General features: G+C 38.2%; 1 protein-coding gene across 4 annotated transcripts; it reads left to right on the top strand.

The window, feature by feature from the left end:
* Positions 1-13214: 13214 nt before the first annotated feature.
* Positions 13215-21021, top strand: KCNJ8 (potassium inwardly rectifying channel subfamily J member 8). Of its 4 annotated transcripts, none has more exons than XM_045463817.1 (4): positions 13215-13392; positions 13725-13863; positions 14711-15152; positions 19331-21021. In XM_045463817.1, the coding sequence occupies exons 3-4, from the start codon at positions 14779-14781 to the stop codon at positions 20229-20231; spliced, it is 1275 nt and encodes a 424-aa protein (XP_045319773.1). In that variant the 5' UTR covers positions 13215-13392; positions 13725-13863; positions 14711-14778; the 3' UTR covers positions 20232-21021. The 4 variants fall into 4 exon arrangements, with proteins under 4 accessions (XP_045319773.1, XP_045319771.1, XP_045319772.1 ...); XM_045463816.1 differs by lacking the exon at positions 13215-13392 and adding an exon at positions 13444-13571; XM_045463815.1 differs by lacking the exon at positions 13215-13392 and having other exon boundaries at positions 13438-13863.
* Positions 21022-21267: the final 246 nt, after the last annotated feature.

Raw genomic sequence — 21267 nt, 5'->3', positions numbered from 1 at the left:
AGCATTTTAGCATAAGAAACAGTAGTCAAGAGGATGGATCCTGTAACTTAAGTTTGATTTCTTCTTCAGTAATTACACATTCACAATGGTTTTTCTCAAGCACTAGTAAGGATCAGCTGGGTCAAACTTTCCAGTGAAAGGGCTTCTGTTCTGGCAAGTGTCTCCAGATGAGATTCATAACTAGGCAAGTTTGGGAATCACTGACCCACCTCACTCATCACTGTAGTTTCCTTTTGTTATGCATAATGTGAAGTCAGAGAATAGTGAAGGTGATTTTCACATGTTTGCTCTCTTTCCTGACTTTACCTTACTCCAGATGTCTAAAACAAGCCTCTCAGTGTCATTGAGTGAACCCCTTAGTTCCATCATTGAAACATATAGTTAAATGAACTGAATGTTACCCAAGAAGATGGGTTCTGAATGTATTTTCTTTTGTTTTGTGGTTTAATCAGCAATATGGAATCTAAGGGGAAAATGTCTTCACAAAAATACAAAGCTTCCCCTGTCCACATCTGAGTTAGGTGTTGAATCATTTGTATGTTATGCTGATGAATTTGGAATCATATTTCCAAATGTTCACAGTCCATAAATGTGAGGGGTATGGGTAAGTTTCACTGTCGATACCTCACACTGTGGAATGAAGGTGAGTTATCTGCGATGATTATTCACCTTTCCATCTTCACATTTTTTTCTACAGGTGTTTGTCATCATCACTGATAATACATGTTGATATATTCATTCTATATATCTACTACATAGGATTTAAATTATTTCTTTTTCTACAGGCAGTAGCAAATTTCCCTTTGCCGTTCACACCATGGTCACCAGTGCCTTCTTCCTAAATTGACAAAAAGTCAAAGGAGTCATACCTGGCTAAATAAGTTAGCTGACTCTAAGAAGAATGCTCTCTGTGAACTTCGTGCCACCAACCATCACAGATCATGTCCAATTATACACTACACACTAATGACAAAGAGCTTTGTTTTCCGATCATTTTTTTTATCACCTACCTAATCTGCCCATTGCATAAAATAAGTAATGTGTTTATATGCAGCAATAGTACAACGCTACTTAATGCCATTCCATTCCCATTTTTCTCTTAGAGCCACATTATGCACTATTTATACACATTATCAGTTATTGTTAAGTGAAAGACTATTGACCTTTAATATTATCAGAGTCAAGTGGATTTAGACCAGCTCTTCCATATCTAGGTATTTGCTCTTTGACCCATAGTAATTGGGGCTTTGTTCCAGCACTAGTTTAAGGAGCAATTAAAAAAAATTAATCTTTCAGACACCCAAAATATTTATCAAGTCTGAATGTAGACATAAATAGAATTCTCAACTGTTTAAATTCTTAAGGTGTGCTGTTAACCCTCTTTCAAAGGTTACATCCTATCCTCCAACTCCTCAGTACATGTGCATGCCACCCTCCACATGCACATATATGTTCACATTTTATCTTGCTGTCCTAAAGAAGAATAAAGTTGAGTTAACCTTTGCATCACATATTAATGCAAATGCATAGATAAGCATACAATGGCTAGCATAAAGAGAAATTCTTATAATCACAATAATCTATAAGTGTATCTTCTAGCCCTAAGGCCACCTTAGGAGGACATTTCACTTATGGATAGATCATAAAATGTGTTTCCAGTGATATGAAATTCAACTTTTTTTTCTATTATTTTAAAAAATAACAATGGCAACATATTGTTGGGTTATGTTGAGTGGGCTTTTTTTAGTTCAACAAAGAGATGATAATGGTTGTCATAAGGGTAATGAACTGAGCAGGGCATCTATGAAAGAAAGGTGGCTATCTCCTTATTAAGGGATGCTACATGAAAACAAACTTTGGTTTTTCATCTTGAGTAATACTGTTATGAATATCTGCTATGTGTTCACCTTTGAGTAAAAAAAGTATGATTCAAGGAGATTATTTTTCAGGGTAACACAAAGCTTTACTGTATATTAAAATAGTATAAAATCTTTTTTTAAATTTTTTAATGTTTATTTTTGAGAAAGACAGACAGACAGAGACAGAGAGTGAGCAGGGGAGGACCAGAGAGAGAGGGAGACCCAGAATCCGAAGCAGGCCCCAGGCTCCTAGGGCCCAGGCTCTGTGTGTGTCAGCACAGAGTCCAATGAAGGGCTGGAACCCACAAACTGTGAGATCATGACCTGAGCTGAAGTTAGATGCTTAACCAAGGTGCCCCTAAAAATAGTATAAAATCTTCTGAAATAACTATCTTTATTTTACTTATTTTACAGGTAAGGATCTGAGGTTAAATTTTAAGTGTATCACCCCCAAATCACTGATATATCTCCAGAGATGGCACTTCAAGCACCAGGGGATGGGAGTGGGAGACAGGGATGTGTTGAAAACACACTTCTGCATTGGAATCTAAGGAAAGCAGAATTGTCAGATCTCAGAAGTGACGACTAGGCCAGGTCTAATGGACTGTCTAAAGACAGTCCACTCCCTTAATTCCATCTCTCTGTCTCAAGCTTCTCAGCTTCCTTCTACCCTTCTGTGCATTCTATCCTTCTGTCCACGTCTTTCTCACTTTGCATGTAGCCTTTACCAACCACTCCTATCTCAGATGAAGGCTTCTAGCACCGGGGCCCACAACTATCTCCACTTCTCAGATTGTCAGTTTCAAAGTATCAAGCAAGGAATCTCCTTTGTCCAGCTCATCTTTCTATCTTACACATGACCAGCCCACTTTGTACTACTTCACTTTGGGTCAGGGATTGACCTCTGACCTAAAAAGCTTGTGGCCAGGCAGTATATGCCAATTGGAAGTAATATCTTATGCTGAGAAAATTTAACACAGTCTGGAGAGTGACATGAAAGCAAGAATACAAACCAAAATCACAACCAGTAGTTTCAGAAAAAGAGTGATGATACCAAGCTGGCTACTGATTATTTTCCTTTGGAATAAAAGAAAAAACTGAAGGGAGGGAGACCCATTCTTCTATCACATGAGCAGCAGAGTGAGCTGGTTGACTAAACCCTTTGGACATTCTTTACATGGTCCCACACCCTACCTTTGCTCCAGAGAGAGAGGAAAAGTCCAAAAAAGAATGTAATTTTCTTTTAACCAAGAAAACAAAACAAAATCTCCTGCCATAAGTAATCACCTCCAAACATTGACTTTTTAAGCCCAAGTTTTATTTCCCTGTGGGAATGACTGCATAGCTCACAGCCTGTGAGACGCTTTCTCACAACCACCCATTCAAAACAAGCAGTAACACCCACCTAGAATTGCACTCTCTCATCCATTTTAGGATCCTCAACACATAGGACAATTACTAGCATATTTTAGATAGAGGCACCAAGTCCTCCCAGTGACCTGTCACTCTCAGACACTTAAAAATGCCAAGCACTTGGCCCAGGCACTGAATTTGCTGTGTCATTGGCAAACTGGAAAAGAGAGGTAGCAAAAGACTATGACTTGGGACAAGATTTCACCTGAAAATAGGAGCTCCTTTTCTTTGTTCCCACTTCACTGGACTTCTAGCATATATTAAATTCAGTAAAATATTATATTGGAAACACAAGGCATCTAGGCTTTTGGCCAGAAACGTAGGGAAAAAATTAGCAAGCCTAATATTTCATGAGAAATTCTTGGCTTAAAGAATATTTTAATAAAGCTTAGCTATGTGTGCCAATAAAGCAGAGAGATGACATAATGACTTATGATTTAAACATCATATCTCTGTAATGTCTAGTACCATCTTGTATCAAACAACACGAGAGAAGCAAAATCCCTGGGGGAAAGAAGAAAAGAGCAATGTAAAATCAATTAGGGTATCAGTAGAATGCGTATCGCATAAACCATTTCATTAAGAATTTGATGAAACGATAATTACAATGAACAGGTTGAGCAGATATGACGTGAGCCTTTTAGTATCATCTCATTTAATCTTGACAACAATTCTACAAGGTAAACATTATCACTATTTTATAATTGAGGTTCAGATTGGCTAATTTGCCCAAGGTTTAGTGGAACAGAGATTCAGGCAATCTGACCTCAAGGCCCACACTCCTGGCCATGCACTATACTAGACTGAGGATTCATTTAGCGAATCTATGAACTTCTCTTGGAAATAAATGATTTATATGATCTATGATATATAATAAATAATAATATGTTAGCCTATGGAGAATATATTGAAAAGAATTGGATCGGGAATTAGAAAACCTGAGTTCTAGTCTTGGGTCTATCACATATTGGATGTGTGGCCTTGGATTAATCATTTTAAGCCTGAGTTTACAAGTATTCATTCACAAAAAACAAAACAAAACAAAACAAAACAAAAACAAAAACAAAAACAAAACACAAAAAGGCATGATAACTGCTCTGTCGGCTTCATCAAGTTTTTGTGAATCTCTGATTAAATGGTGGTAAAAGGATTTTATGATTTGAAAAGCACATTCTGATATGATATTAGTCTTGAGAATCCACTACATATACCATATCTTAATAGTATGATGTGGGATTATTTTTTAAGTCACAAAATAAGCTTTTTCCCTCTTAAAAAATTGATATGCTTCGAACTTTACAATGGTGAGATGATATAGTCAAGCTGAGACATTATATAAAAATGGCTCTAGAATATTGATAGCCATGGGGTTCTGGAAAGAGCAAATGCAAAATCAGTCTGTTGGGGTATAACCTAGATCTCCTGGAAATGAAAAACAAACAATAAAATTAATTCACACTCAAAATTAAAACCACATGAGAAAATGAACCACCATGAGGAGAAGCAAGAGACACAACAAACAGAAATATTAGCACAAGAACTAGAAATACTTTTTAAACTATTTTTTTTTAATTTATTTCTTTCGAGAGAGACCACAAGCAGGGGAAGAGCAGAGAGAATCCCAAGCAGGCTTCACACCTTCAGTGCAGAGTCTGATGCGGGGCTTCAACCAACGAACCGTGAGATCATGACCTGAGCCGAAATCAGGAGTCAGATGCGTAACTAACTGAGCCACCCAGGGGCCCTAAGAACTAAAAATATTAAAACAATCTATAAGAGATTTAAAAATATGTATGTTTGCCAATGAGGATGTGAAAATGTACTCAACATCATTCTTCATCAGGAATGCAAATAAAGACAGCTAAAACTACAAAGACTAGCAATAAAAAGACTAAAACTACAAACCGTAGCAGGTGTTGGTGAAGTTACAACTTTCATACACTGCTTAAGGAAGTATAAATGGCACAACTTGTATGGAAAATGGGCTTTTTCTACTAAGGCTAAATATGTGCCTATACCAGGACTTACAGTTCCACTCCTGGGCATATATCCAAGAGAAATGAGTGCTTATGTCTACAAAAAGACTTGTACAGAAACGTTCATAGCAACTTTATTCATAATAGTAAAAAAAAAAAACCAAAACCCAAAACAAAAAAAAGAAAACAAAAAAAAAACCCAAAAAAATTATTTATGGGTAAATAAATGGTGGTTTAGTAGCACTTTGAAATACATGTAAAACAACACAGCCAAATCTCACACAAAATTAAGTAAAGGAAGGCAGGTACTGAAGAGTACCTACTCTATGAGTCCACATATACAAATTCAACAGCAAACAAAACAAACTAATGATGAAATAAGTCATAATAGTGCTAGCTCTGGTAGGGAGCAATGACAGTCTGGAAAGGAGCAGCAGGACATCTTCTAGAGTGATAGGTATATTTTATGTCTTGATCTGTGATCCATGCAGTGGTTAAATGGTGCTATGCACAGGTTTTTAAAAGGTGAGAGAAAGTAGATTAATTTAGAATAGCCAAATAGAACTAGCAAAGAAAAAAGAGCCATTAAAATTAAAAACTCAGGGTGCCTGGGTGGCTCAGTCGGTTAAGTGTCTGACTTTGGCTCAGGTCATGATCTCACAGTTCATGAGTTTGAGCCCCACGCTGGGCTCTGTGCTGACAGCTTAGAGCCTGGAGCCTGCTTCGGATTCTGTGTGTCCCTCTCTCTCTGCCCCTCCCCCGCTCACACTCTTTCTGTCTCTCAAAAATGAATAAACATTAAATAAATTTTTTAATAAAATTGAATTAAATTAAAAACTCAATGGACAAATTAAATAGTAATTAAGCTTAGATGATGAGGGACTTTTTTTCCATTGGACACAGATCTAGAAGGTACCCAGAATGCAGCACAGAACAAGCAGATAAAAAATATGAAGCATAATAAGAAAATATGGAGAACGTATTAGAAGTTCTGAAACAGGTGTCTCAGAGGGGAAACAAACAAACAAACAAAGAATGAAGAGGATTTAAAGAGCCAAGAACTATTCCTAAAAAAAATCAGATGATTTCAAAATTATTGCACTTTCAAGGAGGAACTAATCCCTATTCTATTTAAACTATTCTGATCCAGAGAGAAGGAAAATGCATCAGTTAATTTTACAAAGGCTCATAACATTCATCCAAAACCAGGAAGAGAGAACACAAAGAGAATAATACAGACCAGTCTCACTTATAAATATTTATGCAAAAATCCTAAATAAGTATATGCAATTCAGCATTATATTAAAATAATAATTCACCATGACCACGTGCAGTTTATCTCAGGAATGTAAAAATAATTCAACATTTTTTAACCTAGTGACTTAATTTGCCAAGTTAATTGGCCAAGGAAGAAACAAACAAACAAAAAAATAATAACTTTGACATTTGCTAAAAGGCATTTTATGTAATTCACCAGCCATTATTAATTTTTAAAAACCTAGAAAAGTAGAAAGAACACCTATCTACCTTGAAATGATAACTATGTAAATTAAATATTCTGGAAGCATTGTCTCAAAATCACTAAGGAGAAGACCGTGACTGTTACCACCATCATTACCCACTATTGATCCAAAAATATTAACAAATGCAGGTTAAGAAAATATTAAAATAGTTATAGTGATAAGTTAATTAAATACTAATTAAGGAAGCTGTCTCAAAGTTATGATTTTTTTAGAACACATTACATTTTAAGTATATTGGTGTGTGCTAAATCCCTTACATCCTCACCTAGTTTCAGCTCTACAACTCTGAGAGGCAGACGTTAGTGTCTCCATTTTACAGAAGAGGAAATGAGGTTCAGAGTGATAGAGTATGTTGCTCAAAGCCACCAACTAAGGAAGAGGCAAAACTGACAACTGATCCCACATCTTTCTGACTCTAAAACTATGTGAACTTAAACAAAAGGTTACAGTATATTTCATGCATCTTCCCCGTTCTTCACTTTTTTAAAAAAAAGATTGACCCAGGGGCGCCTTGGTGGCTCAGTTTCAACTGGGGTCACATTCTCACGGTTCATGGGTTCAAGCCTCACATCAGGCTCTGCACTGACAGTGCAGGGCCTGCTTGGGATTCTCTTTCTCCCCCTCTCTCTCTCTTCCCCTCCCTTCCTCATGCTCTCTCTCTCAAAAATAGATAAACATTAAAAATTTATTTAAAAAAAAGATTTACCCAACTGCATAATAAATTTCTGTAGGTTTACATAAAGATTATATCATTACCCCATTTATTTTATTTTTATTTTTTTAAGCTTACTTATTCGTTTTGAAAGAGAGACAGACAAAGCTAACATAGGAGGGGCAGAAAGAGAGGGAGAGACAGAGAATCTCAAACAGGGTCTGTGCTGTCAGCACAGAGCCAGATGCGGGGTTCAAACCCACAACCATGAGATCATGACCTGAGCTGAAACCAAGAGTCAGACACTTAACCGACTGACCCAGGCACCCCTTACCCCATTTATTCTAACAATAAATGAGGTAACTTGGCATTTTAAATTAGTAACAAATACCAACTATTTAATTCTGATATGAACCTGTTTAGAAAAATGACTTTGTGAAAGCTTTTCTGGCACAGATAATTTTTACCTAAAGGAAAATCCAGGTCATTTAGTAGCAGGGAAAAAAATCATGGCAAATAATCGTGGAGTCTAAATATCATTTTAAAACTTTCAACTTCTATAATCCCTTCTGCAACTGGCATTTATGAAAGGTGGCAATAAGGAGTCACCCTACTGAGAGTTCTGGAAAATGTCAGATTTCCCTTTCCAAGCACCATATGAGTCACTGATTTTTCAAAACATTGTGACGTGAAAGCTTAGCAACAGATCAGGACATTGTTGGGAATTGCTCTTTCCCTAAGAGCTTCAGAGAAGCCTGCAAAGAGTTCCTATAGTAAGACAGATCCCAGGCTCATGCAAACTTGTCTTTCTTGGCACAAGAATATCAAAGCATAATTTCAAGGCCACTATTCTTCATCTTCTCTTGGAAAAGACCCTACCCATTTTATTTAGTACTAGCATTTTGTGCCCTACCAGCAGAAAATAATTACCACAGGTACTCTCCACTTGACTGAAGGAACCATTTTTCTCTTGGAAACACTATTATAGTAAAGCAGACATGTTGATTTCCTGGGTCCTTATTTTATTAGCGTCTTGGCTGGCTTCTTTTCAGTTCCTGGTGTCTTGATTAAATTCAAGAGTTGAGGAGACACTATTGCAAGTGTTGGTTAGTGAACACTCCGAAGGTCAGTGAGTTCTCAAAAATAATACTCAAGTCTATAAAATGACACGGGTCATGTCTTTTTTTCTCAGTCTTAGGTTAGGGAAGATAGTTAACTAGTAGTTAACTATTAGGAATCTGTGGGTCTATACCTTCCCCCCTTCCCACCTCCACATCCAGCTCTGAGATCTCTCGACCATCACCAAACCAAAATCAGCATTGCTACATTAATAAGAACCGACATTTAATATGTACTTTTAACAGGCTAGTCACTATCCGAGTGCTTGATATGGATTGTGTCATCTTGCCCTCATAACAATTCTGTGAGCTTCTTATACCTGAGTGGGCAAGAGAATCTCCAGGGGAACCTTTAAATAGGCTCTATTTTATTAGAGTATTTAAGCATTCTCATTAAAGATATTTTCATGTGGGGGCCTAAGATTTTATATCTTATTCTATTCTTGCTCAATAAAAGCCTAGAGGGGCATAAAATAATGTTACCAGGTATTTCTCATGTAGCTGGATGATGGAATAACAACCATCCCTTTGAGATACTGTCCAGTGAGAAAAGCACAGGATTTGGGTTCAGATGTTTTGAGTTTGTTGCAGCTTTTCATCTACTAGGTATTTGATATGGGGTAAGTTATTTAGCCATACTTTGAGTCGTGTGTGAAAGGAAGAAAACAACCCAGCATAGCTGTATAAAGGATTAGGTCAATGTTTTTCAGAGCCTAGTATATGCAGACTCTCTATTCTTTGGGTAAATGGAGGGGTGGATAGATAAGTGAATATTCTTGCCACTTTCCCCCCACTTGTCTGTTTTTCCTCTTCTCCTTTCTATATTTGGTCTTGTTCCTGTTCTTTGAATATACCAAACCATTTCCTTTATACTTGCTCTTGAGCTGCCTGAAGCACTCTGTCCCCCTGTTGATCAGCTGGCTAATCCTTCCTTCAAATTCCTCCTTCTTAAAGTGGCTTTTTCTGAGCCATATGTAAAATTGTCCATTTCTGGCTCCAGTTACTTTCAATACTTTTCTGTTTTATTCTCCTTATAAATTTTGACACCATTGATAACTACACAATGTATTACTCAGTTACTTGTTTGCTAACAGCTTCCTCCCCAAGAACGCCTTGGCACAGAGGCTTTGTTTTGTTCACCTAGATGTGTACTAAAAGGTAGTGATTACTACGAATGCCTCCCTTCCTGACTTGTGGATCCACACCTTGAGCTGCCATAAGTTTGAGGAGCTGAGCATGCAAGCTGGGTGGATTCTTTTTCATGAATGGTGCTGATGGATATCCTTGAAGAAATGGGGTGACCTAATTTCAAGGACAGGGAGACTTTTTTGTACATAAATAGATACACATCTCAAAAAGAAATGGTCTCTAAACTCATTGGAACAGATAAGTAAGAAGAGTTATACTGTCATTGCCATTTCATGATAACTCAAAAAAAGTGAGTTTATAACATGCTGTTTTGATTACTAGTTTATGTAAGAGTTTTATTAAGCTGATTCCCAAGCAATGTGTTCCAAAGTGGTTTATATGAGGACACTAATAAGGCAGCATACCAAGCAAATAGACCAACTGTTACTTGGGCTGCTAACATGAATCCTTTCCATTGTCATGTTGAAGACTCTCCAAATTCTTACGTCTAATATGGCTCAGGAAATCCAAGAGTTTGATATTCACAAGTCTAGTCAAAGGCAAGCACATTAAATGCAAGGACTTCACCCTTTATCTAGAGAGTACTTTCAAGGATTTCACCAATTTATATTTGATAATCAAAGCCATAGACAACTGGGAAAAGCATCAGCCTAATACTTTCTCTACTTGTTTGAAGGCACCTGACAAACTTTGTTTTCAGAAAAATTAGGAATTGCAGAAACTTCTTTATTCACAAATAAAATGCTCATAGGGTCTAAAAGGAACCTAACAGATGTTTACTTAAAAGTGAACAGATATCCTTGAATTGCTTCCCAGTCACATAAATTCCTCTGGTATGCAACATGAGCAGATTCTAACAGAATTTTTAACATCTTAAAGTCAAGAAAATCACAAGATTTTAAAAGTTAGCTCTGTTCTAAACTTATTACTGGTCTCCTCAAGAGTGGAGCACAAATTAGTCTTCACTAATCAAAGAACAAATAGGAAAATTATTGAAGAGTAAAGAAAACACGTGTAACTGTTAGTGGATGACAGCAAAATAATGATTAAACAAGTAGACTAATAAAATAAGCCTTAAGTAGTAAATGTGTTCTTAAAACATTGATTTCTTTAACAAGCTTCTCAAAGGTAAATTTAAATGTTCACTATTTGGGCCATAATATGAGAATAGGAAGATCAAAAAGGAGAGAAACTAGATATCGATCAATAATAAATACAGCTGACCCTTGAACAACTTAGGGGTTAGAAGTGCCGGCCCCATGTACAGTTGAAAATTCACATATAACTTCTGACACCCCCAAAAACTTTACTAATCACTTACTTTGACTAGAAGCCTCACCGATAACAAACAGTGTGTATTTTGTATATTATATGCACTATATACTGTATTCTTACAATAAAGTAAACTAGAGAAAATAAATTGTTATTAAGAAAATAATAATAATGATGTTATTAAGAAAAATACATTTACAGTACTGTATTGTATTTATCGGGAAAAAACTGCCTAGAAGTGGACCTGTGTGGTTCAACCCATGCAGTTCAAGTGTCAATTGTATTTTTCTGTCACCACAGTAAATATCACAGTCAGCTCTGTCGTTTCCCTCTCCCACTACTGATTCTATGTAACATTCTTTTTGTATATATTTGCTTAGCAGCCCCAGACCGCAATTCCTTTTTTAATTAATATAATAGTTTCCAGTATCTCCCTCTGCCAATCACAGAGTTTTGGAGCCCAAGGGACTCTACTCAGAAATGCACCTCCCAAAGCCATCATAGCCCCTGCTTCCTGATCAACCCTACTAAATCAGACTCTTACTGTGTTTTTTCTAATCAAAATCTTTCCATGGCTTACCCTTATGCATTGAAAACTGCCCAGACTCCTTTGTTGAGCATTTAAGGCCATCAATGCATTTATTTTCAAGTCCCCAATACGGTTTTCAGCCTTACCTTTTCCACATATTGATTCCAAAGTATTTTGTTAGCACCTCTGTCATTTGAGCTGTGGTAAGCTAGAGGCTTAGTTAGGACCCAGAGGTAAAGGACTCCCAGCCCTGCCCTCTAGTAACTCTCATTTCATGGTGGGGGGGGGGGGGTGGTGAGTGGCATGGAGACAAGTACATGAATAACCCATGTGTTGAGAAGAGTGGTGACCACGGCTGCCCAGGCAACACTGAACGCCAAGTGTCTAATCCTGCCATCTTGTTGACCTTGCTTCATCGATGGTAATTCAGTTAGTTTCTGTTACTAAATCATAGCCCACCCCTGCCAGTACTTCATAATTTTGTTCATGATGTTTCCTCTCTGTGGAATGTCTTATCTTTGCCTTTCTGCATACCCCAAATATACATTGTCTAAAGACTGGATCAGACGTCAATTCATCCATGAAGCTTTCCTTATTGTCTTTGTCTTACTACCTCTCATTTGAATTCCTATAGCAATTTGGTTGTATTTCTTTTTCTCATTTGGTTCACATCCTTGCTTGTATTGGAATTTATTATCAAACTCCCATTTCTATCACTACAACCACTTGCCTCTTCAGACAGCAACTATGATTGTGTGTGTGTGTGTGTGTATATATATATATATATATATATATATATATATATATCTACAAAAAAACAAAAAATCTTTACAAAATAGGTGTTCAATGAATATTCCCTGAGCTAAAATCATAATAGGGAAAAACTTGTACACCAAACTCAATTGTAAAATAGAACAATGAGGGGATTAACTATACAAATAGATCCCCACACACATGTAGTAAATCTATGACATAAATTACTGGAAAAATTAACATCAGTAGAGAGGAGAGCTACCACTAACAGACCAGCATCCCCAGGCTGAATGGCACTAAGATCTATCCACAATGGGAAAAAGTTCTTCACTGCCATTATTAAACACTAATTTTAGGTCTTTTGGAAATTAAGTGAACATACTGTTTATTCTCCATACACTTTCTGTCCTGAGTCTTGGAAAATACGTGAAATTTCCAAGAATTAAAGTTTCCATTAACACAAGTGCCAAATCAGGAGGCCTGATCTATGGGACAAAGCACATTTGTCTTGGCTGGCTCCTATTCAAAAAGCTATAGAAAGATATTCACTGTATAATCTTTCTTGTGCGCAATTGCTCTGTTTTATCTTTCAGACCATCTAGACAAGATAGAGAAGCTGCAACATTTCAGAAAGCAACCAATTACTGAAAAATGGCCATTTGAGTTCTAAGTGTTGACAGCGATTTTTTGTTGGGGGTAAACTTTCTCACTGGAAGGGACCCCAAATGTTTTTTTGTTTTTGTTTTTGTAGGTTGGGGGGTGGGGGCGGGTGTCTTAGTGTGCCTGTGTGCACTTGCGCGTTTAATTTCCTGAGAACTAGCTTTGGCTGGTGAAGAAACAGTTTACTGGGTTTCAGAACATCTTCCACCTGTATCATCCCCACTAGTTCGAAATTTAATGTATATAAATATGTGTGCACACAGCGTGAACACCTCGGAAAACTGTTTTCTGATTTCTATACCTGGTTTTATTCAATCTTAAGTAGCCCAGTTATCTACCAGATTACAAAATAAAAAATAAATTCTCTTTACGTCAGTGAACTTGGACTCAGCAAGTTCTCCCTCCTGAGCAGGGAGCCTTTTAAAGACTTGCGTGTCAAACTGGAGGCCCGGGGGGTCGCCGCTACTGGAAGAGAACTGGCCCTACAGGTCCCGCCCTCCCTACCCCCCTCCCGGTTGCCCCTCCCCTGGCCAGCTCCCTACCTCCGCGGGTTGCGCCTTCCCCCACTCCCCTCCCTTCTCTATCTCGCCAACTCCGGCGGCCTCATAGATCTGGCGCGCGTCAAAGCCTGAACCGGGAGGCTGATTTGTAGAGCATCACCCCCAAGGTTCTCTTCCCCCAGCCCCTCCTCCTTGCACTGCAACGGCCAGGGAGTAGCGCTGAACCGGGGGAGGGGAAGATCTACACCCATCCCCCTTCCTCTAGCCTTCCCGCGTTCAGACTCAATTGCACCTTTTATTATTTTAACTCTTCTCCTTAGGACACGCGGTCCCCGGATTTGTCCCTCCGGCATTCGCGGTCCCTGCACCCGCGCGCCGGGATGGGAGAGCGAGGGACCTGCCCGCGGTCGGCCGGCCTGTGTAGGGAGGTGCAGCTGCCGCGCCCGCTGCCCAGAGTCTGTAAGTTTCAACGCTCCTCCCGGGGAGGGGAGGGGGAGGCTGCTCGCACCCCCGCAAATGATTTAAAATGCCAAACACAGAAGTTTTACAGTATTAGAGGGACATTTCGGGGGCACACTCTTCTAACTCTATCTTGCAATCCGCAGGTTATTGTCCGGGTTTTTCCTGCGGCTTGTATGTTTGTTTGAAGCCTTCGCTGTAAAGTTTTCAATTTACAATATTATGAATTCCAATGGGATTTTTTTCTTTTTTTAATGCAGTTCATACTTCTTTAAAATTTAAAATACTTCTTCATCGTTTTCAAGTTACATAGCACATCGCTTATTATTATTTTGTCAAATTTCACTAAACATGTTATTTATACTGCGCAAGAGGCCACGGCCTTTTCTCTGCCTACTTCTAAAAATAACGGAGGAAGAATTTCCTCTCTGTACTTTTCATATTGCTATATCGTCTAAATAATAAGTGGATCGTAATACCCAGCTGGTTTTAATTTCCACCATAGACGCCGCGTGTTTGTATCTTTGCACTAATCTACAGACGCGGTTAATCTCGGAATTATCATTGAGCCTGCTGTTTACAGGACGGCTCCTGGTTTTGTTTCACTAAGGCTCTGCCCGTGTTCATAACGATACGGAAAATTGAAACACTTCCGATTCGTACCAGATAATTTCTCCGCGACTCCAGAACTCAAGCGCAAAAACTAGAATCGTGTTGGGATTGATAAAATCATACCTTAGCTTTGCAGGTCACCTGGAACGTATACACATATCCCTGAATGCAAGAACTGAAGAGGTGAGAAAATGGGGGAGGGGGGAGTTTTAAAATCGTCGTTTGCCTTATGCAGGAGGACGTCCCGAGGGAAGAGGAGTCAGGTCAGAGACAGGTGAATAAGCTGGCTATGGTGACAGGACGATGTTGGCCAGAAAGAGCATCATCCCCGAGGAGTATGTGCTGGCGCGCATCGCCGCGGAGAATCTGCGCAAGCCGCGCGTCCGAGACCGCCTCCCCAAAGCCCGCTTCATCGCCAAGAGCGGGGCATGCAACCTGGCGCACAAGAACATCCGCGAGCAAGGGCGATTCCTTCAGGACATCTTCACTACCTTGGTGGACCTGAAATGGCGCCACACGCTGGTCATCTTTACCATGTCGTTCCTCTGCAGTTGGCTGCTCTTCGCCATCATGTGGTGGCTCGTGGCCTTTGCCCATGGGGACATCTACGCTTACATGGAGAAAAGCGGAATGGAGAAAAGTGGTTTGGAGTCCACTGTTTGTGTGACTAACGTCAGGTAAGAATGCAGTGGGATGAGGCAGGGATTGAAAACGGTGTGGGAAAAAATAGGACACTGCCCTTGCTCTCCTCTTACAGTTATTTTTGTGGAAAGTGAAATAAAGCATTCCTTTAGTACCTTCGGGCACAAAGAAGTAAAAAAACAAAAACAAAAACAAAAACAAAACTAATCTGACACATTAAAATCGTTTTAAAGGAAGCTTTATGGATGAGGAGTCTCTGCAAACGTGGAGCTTCAATCCCTCTGGCTAGCTTTAAAAATACTGCACTGGTTATTATAAAAATGGTTATGATTCAGAGGATTCCAGAATGCCTCACTCAGAAAAAGCACATATTTAGTTTTCACTATGAAAAAGCTGCTGGCCATAGTTCTAGTGTCCACGGGTAAATATCTCTGAACAACAAAAAATATTGTGTCAATGCTAGCAATATTGTTCCAATATTTCTCTGGCCCATGACATTTCCAGCAATAGTGAGGGAAATGGGAAAACACTGGCGGAGAGGTGTCCTAGGTTAAAAATCCACTAAAATTGAAATAAGTAGCTACAAGCCCTTCTTTATCAAGAGTATCTTATATAATAGCTGGTTGCTAGCATTGGTTATGCTAAGATGCAGAACTAGAAAAAAATTAACTTTTAATGGAAATTGATCCAAGTTTTTCATGGAAGGGATTATACAGAAGTACCTTAATGTTGTGATTTTCTTTACAAGTTTTAATAGAGTAAAAACAAGACCGTCCTCAGACTGCCTAGCTTTTGCTTCTTTCTCTTGTAAGTGTTTCAATGGTAAGTAAAGTGAATTTGATTTCACTTGGCCTAAGAACATATTTTCACATGGCCTAAGAACATTTAGATGGGGTGATCTGTCCTTTAATTTTTGTTGGAAGGTGCAAAGAGATCATGTATATCAATTGCAAAAATAGTCACTCTGAAGCGAAACAATGGCAATAATACTGGAAACTTTGCCAGGACATTTTCTGAGTAATATTACAAATTCGCATAGTGTACAAAGCAAAGCAACTTGAACAAGCACCATTCTGCCAAGCAGCTGTAAAGAATGAGACCTTTACTGACCCTGAAATCTTCTGAACTTAGCATACCATTGCCAGAAGCGGAAACCCAGACTTTGAACTTGTCCTTGTCCGTCCTTCCATTTCCTAAGTAACTTCAATGCCAGCGTATCAGGAAGAGATGCAACATTTGTGTGCAGAGATCACACATCACAGATTTCAGCTCAGATTTTGAGAAGAGAAAAATACACTGAATTGATCCATTGCCTTTATCATCAAGTAGATATTATTGTGTCTTGAACTTTTCACAAACTTTTCTCTGAAAGAAAATATAGATGAAAAATGTCGGTGATCATCAGCTTACCGGATATAAAAGAAACAAAACATTGTGTTTAACAGGTATTTGTAGGCCAAGTATCATTTTCTATAATATTTCTCTTTAAGAAATTTATGGACACTGATATTGGTGAACCAATTTCATATCAAGATAAATTTTTAACAAACGTGCAGTAGATACTCATAAAAAGAGATTAAAAAACAATAAACCTCAAAAATAAATGGCAGATTTTATTTACAAGACAAATATTTTGGCTTTTCCTGTGAAAAAGAAGTCATGAAGCAGTTTATTAGAGATATAGCGTTGGGGCGCCTGGGTGGGTCAGTTGGTTGAGCGCCCGACTTCGGTTCAGGTCAATAATCTAGCGGTTTGTGAGTTTGAGCCTCGCGTCTGGCTCTGTGCTAGCAGCTCAGAGCCTGGAGCCTGCTTCGGATTCTGTGTCTCCCCCTCTCTCTGCCCCTCCCATGCTCATGCTCTATCTTTGCCTCTTAATAATAAATAAATGTTAAAAAAAAATTTAGAAAGATATAGCATCAAAACTAACATCCTTTTGATGATTTTTTAAAAAGAACTTTATAGAGTGCACTGGTTGCTAAAAGCTGTCTTACTGCTAGCTTTTATTTTTCACAAGATGTGTTCTGAAGCATTTTCATTACCCTGATGTATTCCTGCTGGTATGAATATTCCATTTACTGTGAGAAATGACGTCTCAAATACAGTGAGACAAAGTTGATCTCCTCAGCATGACAATTTTTGATTTCTAGTTTTGCTTCTTACCTAAAAAAATAACTTGAAATCTTTTAAGGTTAAAATCTTACTAATTTTATTTTTAACGTTTTCCTACTGTTTATACTTCATCTCAACATTTAGTTTAATCATAACCAACCGCACATAATAAAAATTCTTTCACCAAAAATATAGAACCAGAAAATCTCCATTCTCTCCCAAAGGGAATTAAAAGATGTCTGATAATATTTCTTATTCTTTACATTTCCTTACCTTTCGGAAGTTAAATGTGCCACCATGTCATCAAAATTAGAAACAACTTAGAGTGATGGTTACTCACCAGTATGTCCAAATAACATTCTACCATTCTCATTTTAGGATGGCTCACTTTCTCTTTCATGTGGATGACTTTCCAACATGAGTCAGAAAATAAACCAACATGTTTTCTTTCATTCAGCCTAACTCCCTCTGTACCAGAACAAATGAACAGCTGAACACTTTCATCTTCTGAGGGTGTTTAGCATGACAGGTGTCCATAAAAGGCTGGGTCTTGTACCACGTAATATTTAGAATTAAATTCTTTCATAAAATAAACAATACATAAAATACAGCATATGAATAATCTCCCAAGCCATTAAAATGAAACATGGGAATATTCACCGTCAGTCTGCTCCATGAAGTACATATACATTACTAGAAATCAGTGCTGTATCCAAGTTCCTCCCCTGGGGTCCATTCTTAATCTTTACAAGTTTTTGTATCATACAACACATCTTCTGTGTAGCTAGTGCACTAAGCAATTATTGTGGTTTCCATGAATCTTTTTAGCAGCAAAAGGGGTAAAAGGGCAATTTTTCACGTTCCACTGGAAAGCTAATCAACAGCATCATATATGCTTACCCCTCATGGTGTTGCACCAAAGGGCAGTGCGTATACTCAGTATTCAAATGTTTAAGCATTTTGCCCAGTCATTGTGCATGGCATTTATAGATAGATAATACTCTGGCAGATAGCCTACGCATGGTTAATCTATAAAATTAGAGGACTTTGGAATTGGCATTGGGGGCAAACATAGGACTAACCTTGTTTATGTAAAGAAGCCATGACAATATAGGTTATGTGGGTAAGTGAATAAATTAACCTTAAGAATAACCAAATGTGGTGTATCTTAACCAGGGGAACAAATCAGACTAACCTGAGAGCTTTTTGTAAGTTTTGCCCAGTCAACTTTGAACTTACCAAATCAGTGTTTGCACTAGATATGGAAGAGAGGTACAATTTGAAAAAACTTCCCAAGAAAATACTGACACTTGTCCACTCTTTCCTTTTGCTTCTTTCAAAAGATCACTAAGCTAGAAGTGACAGAATTCAAGTTCTCATTAATTATGTGATCTTGACATAGCCACTTACAAATCTCTTTCTCAAATTTTTCCTTTAATGGCTTCAGTATTCACTAGAATTAGAGAACAAAATGGGACAATCAATTTAAAAAAAGTTTTCTTTCCGAATGGCAAAACATTCTTTTTTTATTAAAAATACTAATATTTTTGAGTCATGTGTTTTGTACCACCTTTAAGCACCATGCTTTGTCTGTATAAGGTATACAATAAGTGTTAGCCAATGAATATGATTTTAAGGGTTGTAAATAATAAAATGTTCATTTATTACTCAATACCTTCCCATATGACTCAAGTCACTTAAACACAGATATGCAATAAATAATAAACATAGAAAGTTTCACCAAGTAAACTATGCCTTTGTGAAAGTATTTCACAAAGTAAAATATGCCTGTAGATACAAATATGTATTTATTATTTTAACTTATTCTTTTAATGCTTTAATATAAGTAGGCCCATCATTATGTGATGTAGAAAATAACAGAATTGTATCCCAGAAGTCTGAAAGTGGAGGCATTATGATGAGAGAGGGGGAGAGAGAAAGTGCTTGTGTTTAGAATCAGACATTTGACAAGTTAAGTTGCCAGGTGTTTCCAAAAGTATTGAATAGCTTTTGGAGGAAGAAAATGGAAAATTCAGCTTAGCATGTTATTTCATTATTCAAAATTTGATCTGATGGCACCGTTTTCTGATATCACTCCTTACAGGTCTTTCACCTCTGCTTTCCTCTTCTCCATTGAAGTTCAAGTGACAATTGGATTTGGAGGGAGAATGATGACAGAGGAATGTCCCCTGGCCATCACAGTTTTGATTCTCCAGAACATTGTGGGTTTGATAATCAACGCAGTCATGTTGGGTTGCATTTTCATGAAAACAGCTCAGGCTCACAGAAGGGCGGAAACTTTGATTTTCAGCCGCCATGCTGTGATTGCCGTTAGAAATGGTAAGCTGTGCTTCATGTTCCGAGTGGGTGACCTAAGGAAAAGTATGATCATTAGTGCCTCAGTGCGCATCCAGGTGGTCAAGAAAACAACCACACCTGAAGGGGAGGTGGTGCCTATTCACCAGCTGGACATTCCTGTTGATAACCCAATTGAGAGCAATAACATTTTTCTGGTAGCCCCTTTGATCATCTGCCATGTGATTGACAAGCGCAGCCCCTTGTATGATATCTCAGCAACTGACCTTGCCAACCAAGACCTAGAGGTCATAGTGATTCTCGAAGGAGTGGTCGAGACTACTGGCATTACCACACAAGCAAGAACCTCCTATATCGCCGAGGAGATACAATGGGGCCATCGCTTTGTGTCCATTGTTACTGAGGAGGAAGGAGTATATTCTGTGGATTACTCCAAATTTGGCAACACTGTTAAAGTAGCTGCTCCAAGGTGCAGTGCCCGAGAGCTGGATGAGAAGCCTTCGATCCTTATTCAGACTCTCCAAAAGAGTGAACTATCCCATCAAAATTCTCTGAGGAAGCGCAATTCCATGAGAAGAAACAATTCTATGAGGAGAAACAACTCTATCCGAAGGAACAACTCATCCCTCATTGTGCCAAAGGTGCAATTTATGACTCCTGAAGGAAATCAAAACACATCGGAATCATGACAGCAAGACAACCTCAAGAAAGTCTTTTATCAAGTTTTGATAGTTTGTGCAAAGCACTGTCAGACTATTCCAGAATGGAAACACAGTAATTTGTCCTTCTATATCTTCATGCACTAGATGATACTCATATTCAAGCAACAGCACTTTCTGTGTCAATAAACAGTAACACCCAAGGTGGAGGATTCATGGCTGACACTTGTTTCATACATGCAGTATTTGCAGTTATATTATGTATAGGAAACAGTATGTTCTCATTTTTCTCCATTTGAAACCCAAGAATTGCATAATAGACCTTGAATACAAAAGTTGGCCAAGGAATGATTTGTTCAAACTGCATAGAGGTTAAAACCACTAAAAGTGGTTAAAACAGATTTCTCTGTTTCTGTTGGTCACTCTGGAAATGCAAAAGGATGAAGGGCGGAAACCCAAAATTTTGTTGTTAACACCTTTTGTATATCAACCAGTATGTTATGTTGCCTTCTTTTTGTTTTTTTTTCCCAGATACTGTACCTGGTGAGAGGCCTGAGGCAAAACCTGCTGGTCTCCAGTTGCTTCTAAACAGGTTCTGTTCAGTCACTTCTTCACAATGACCTTTGCAGGTTTCCTCATCCTCCTGATGGCAGCCTATTGGTGGAACTGGGCAAGGAGCTTTAGAGAAAAATAAGAGCATTCCTGTCTCATTTAGGACTGGATTGCCAAAAGTGACAGTTACTTTTTTGGCTTCTCACTTCTTACAAGCCCCCATAGGGAAATACTGTATTGAATATTTTATTAAAATATTTTCTTTGTATTCACTGTAGTTTTGTGATTTCTCTTTCACAATATTATCCCTAGTCAAAGCTCAAGGGGGAAAAAAAAAGCATTTTTAGAGGCATGTGAAAGAGATATACAGTGATAATACCTCTCAGATCTTCTTGCCTTTGCAATTGGTTATTCCAAGGGCACTACATCTTTTTCTTTCATTTGGGTTTTATTTCCTTCCAAGATTTGAGAGGTTTTCTTAGCTCTTCTTTCTGAGCCTGGTGTATCATGGAAA

The sequence above is a fragment of the Leopardus geoffroyi genome, chromosome B4 (assembly GCF_018350155.1).
Source record: "Leopardus geoffroyi isolate Oge1 chromosome B4, O.geoffroyi_Oge1_pat1.0, whole genome shotgun sequence".
NCBI classification, from domain to species: Eukaryota; Metazoa; Chordata; class Mammalia; order Carnivora; family Felidae; genus Leopardus; species Leopardus geoffroyi.
This window is presented reverse-complemented; position numbering and strand designations above follow the sequence as displayed.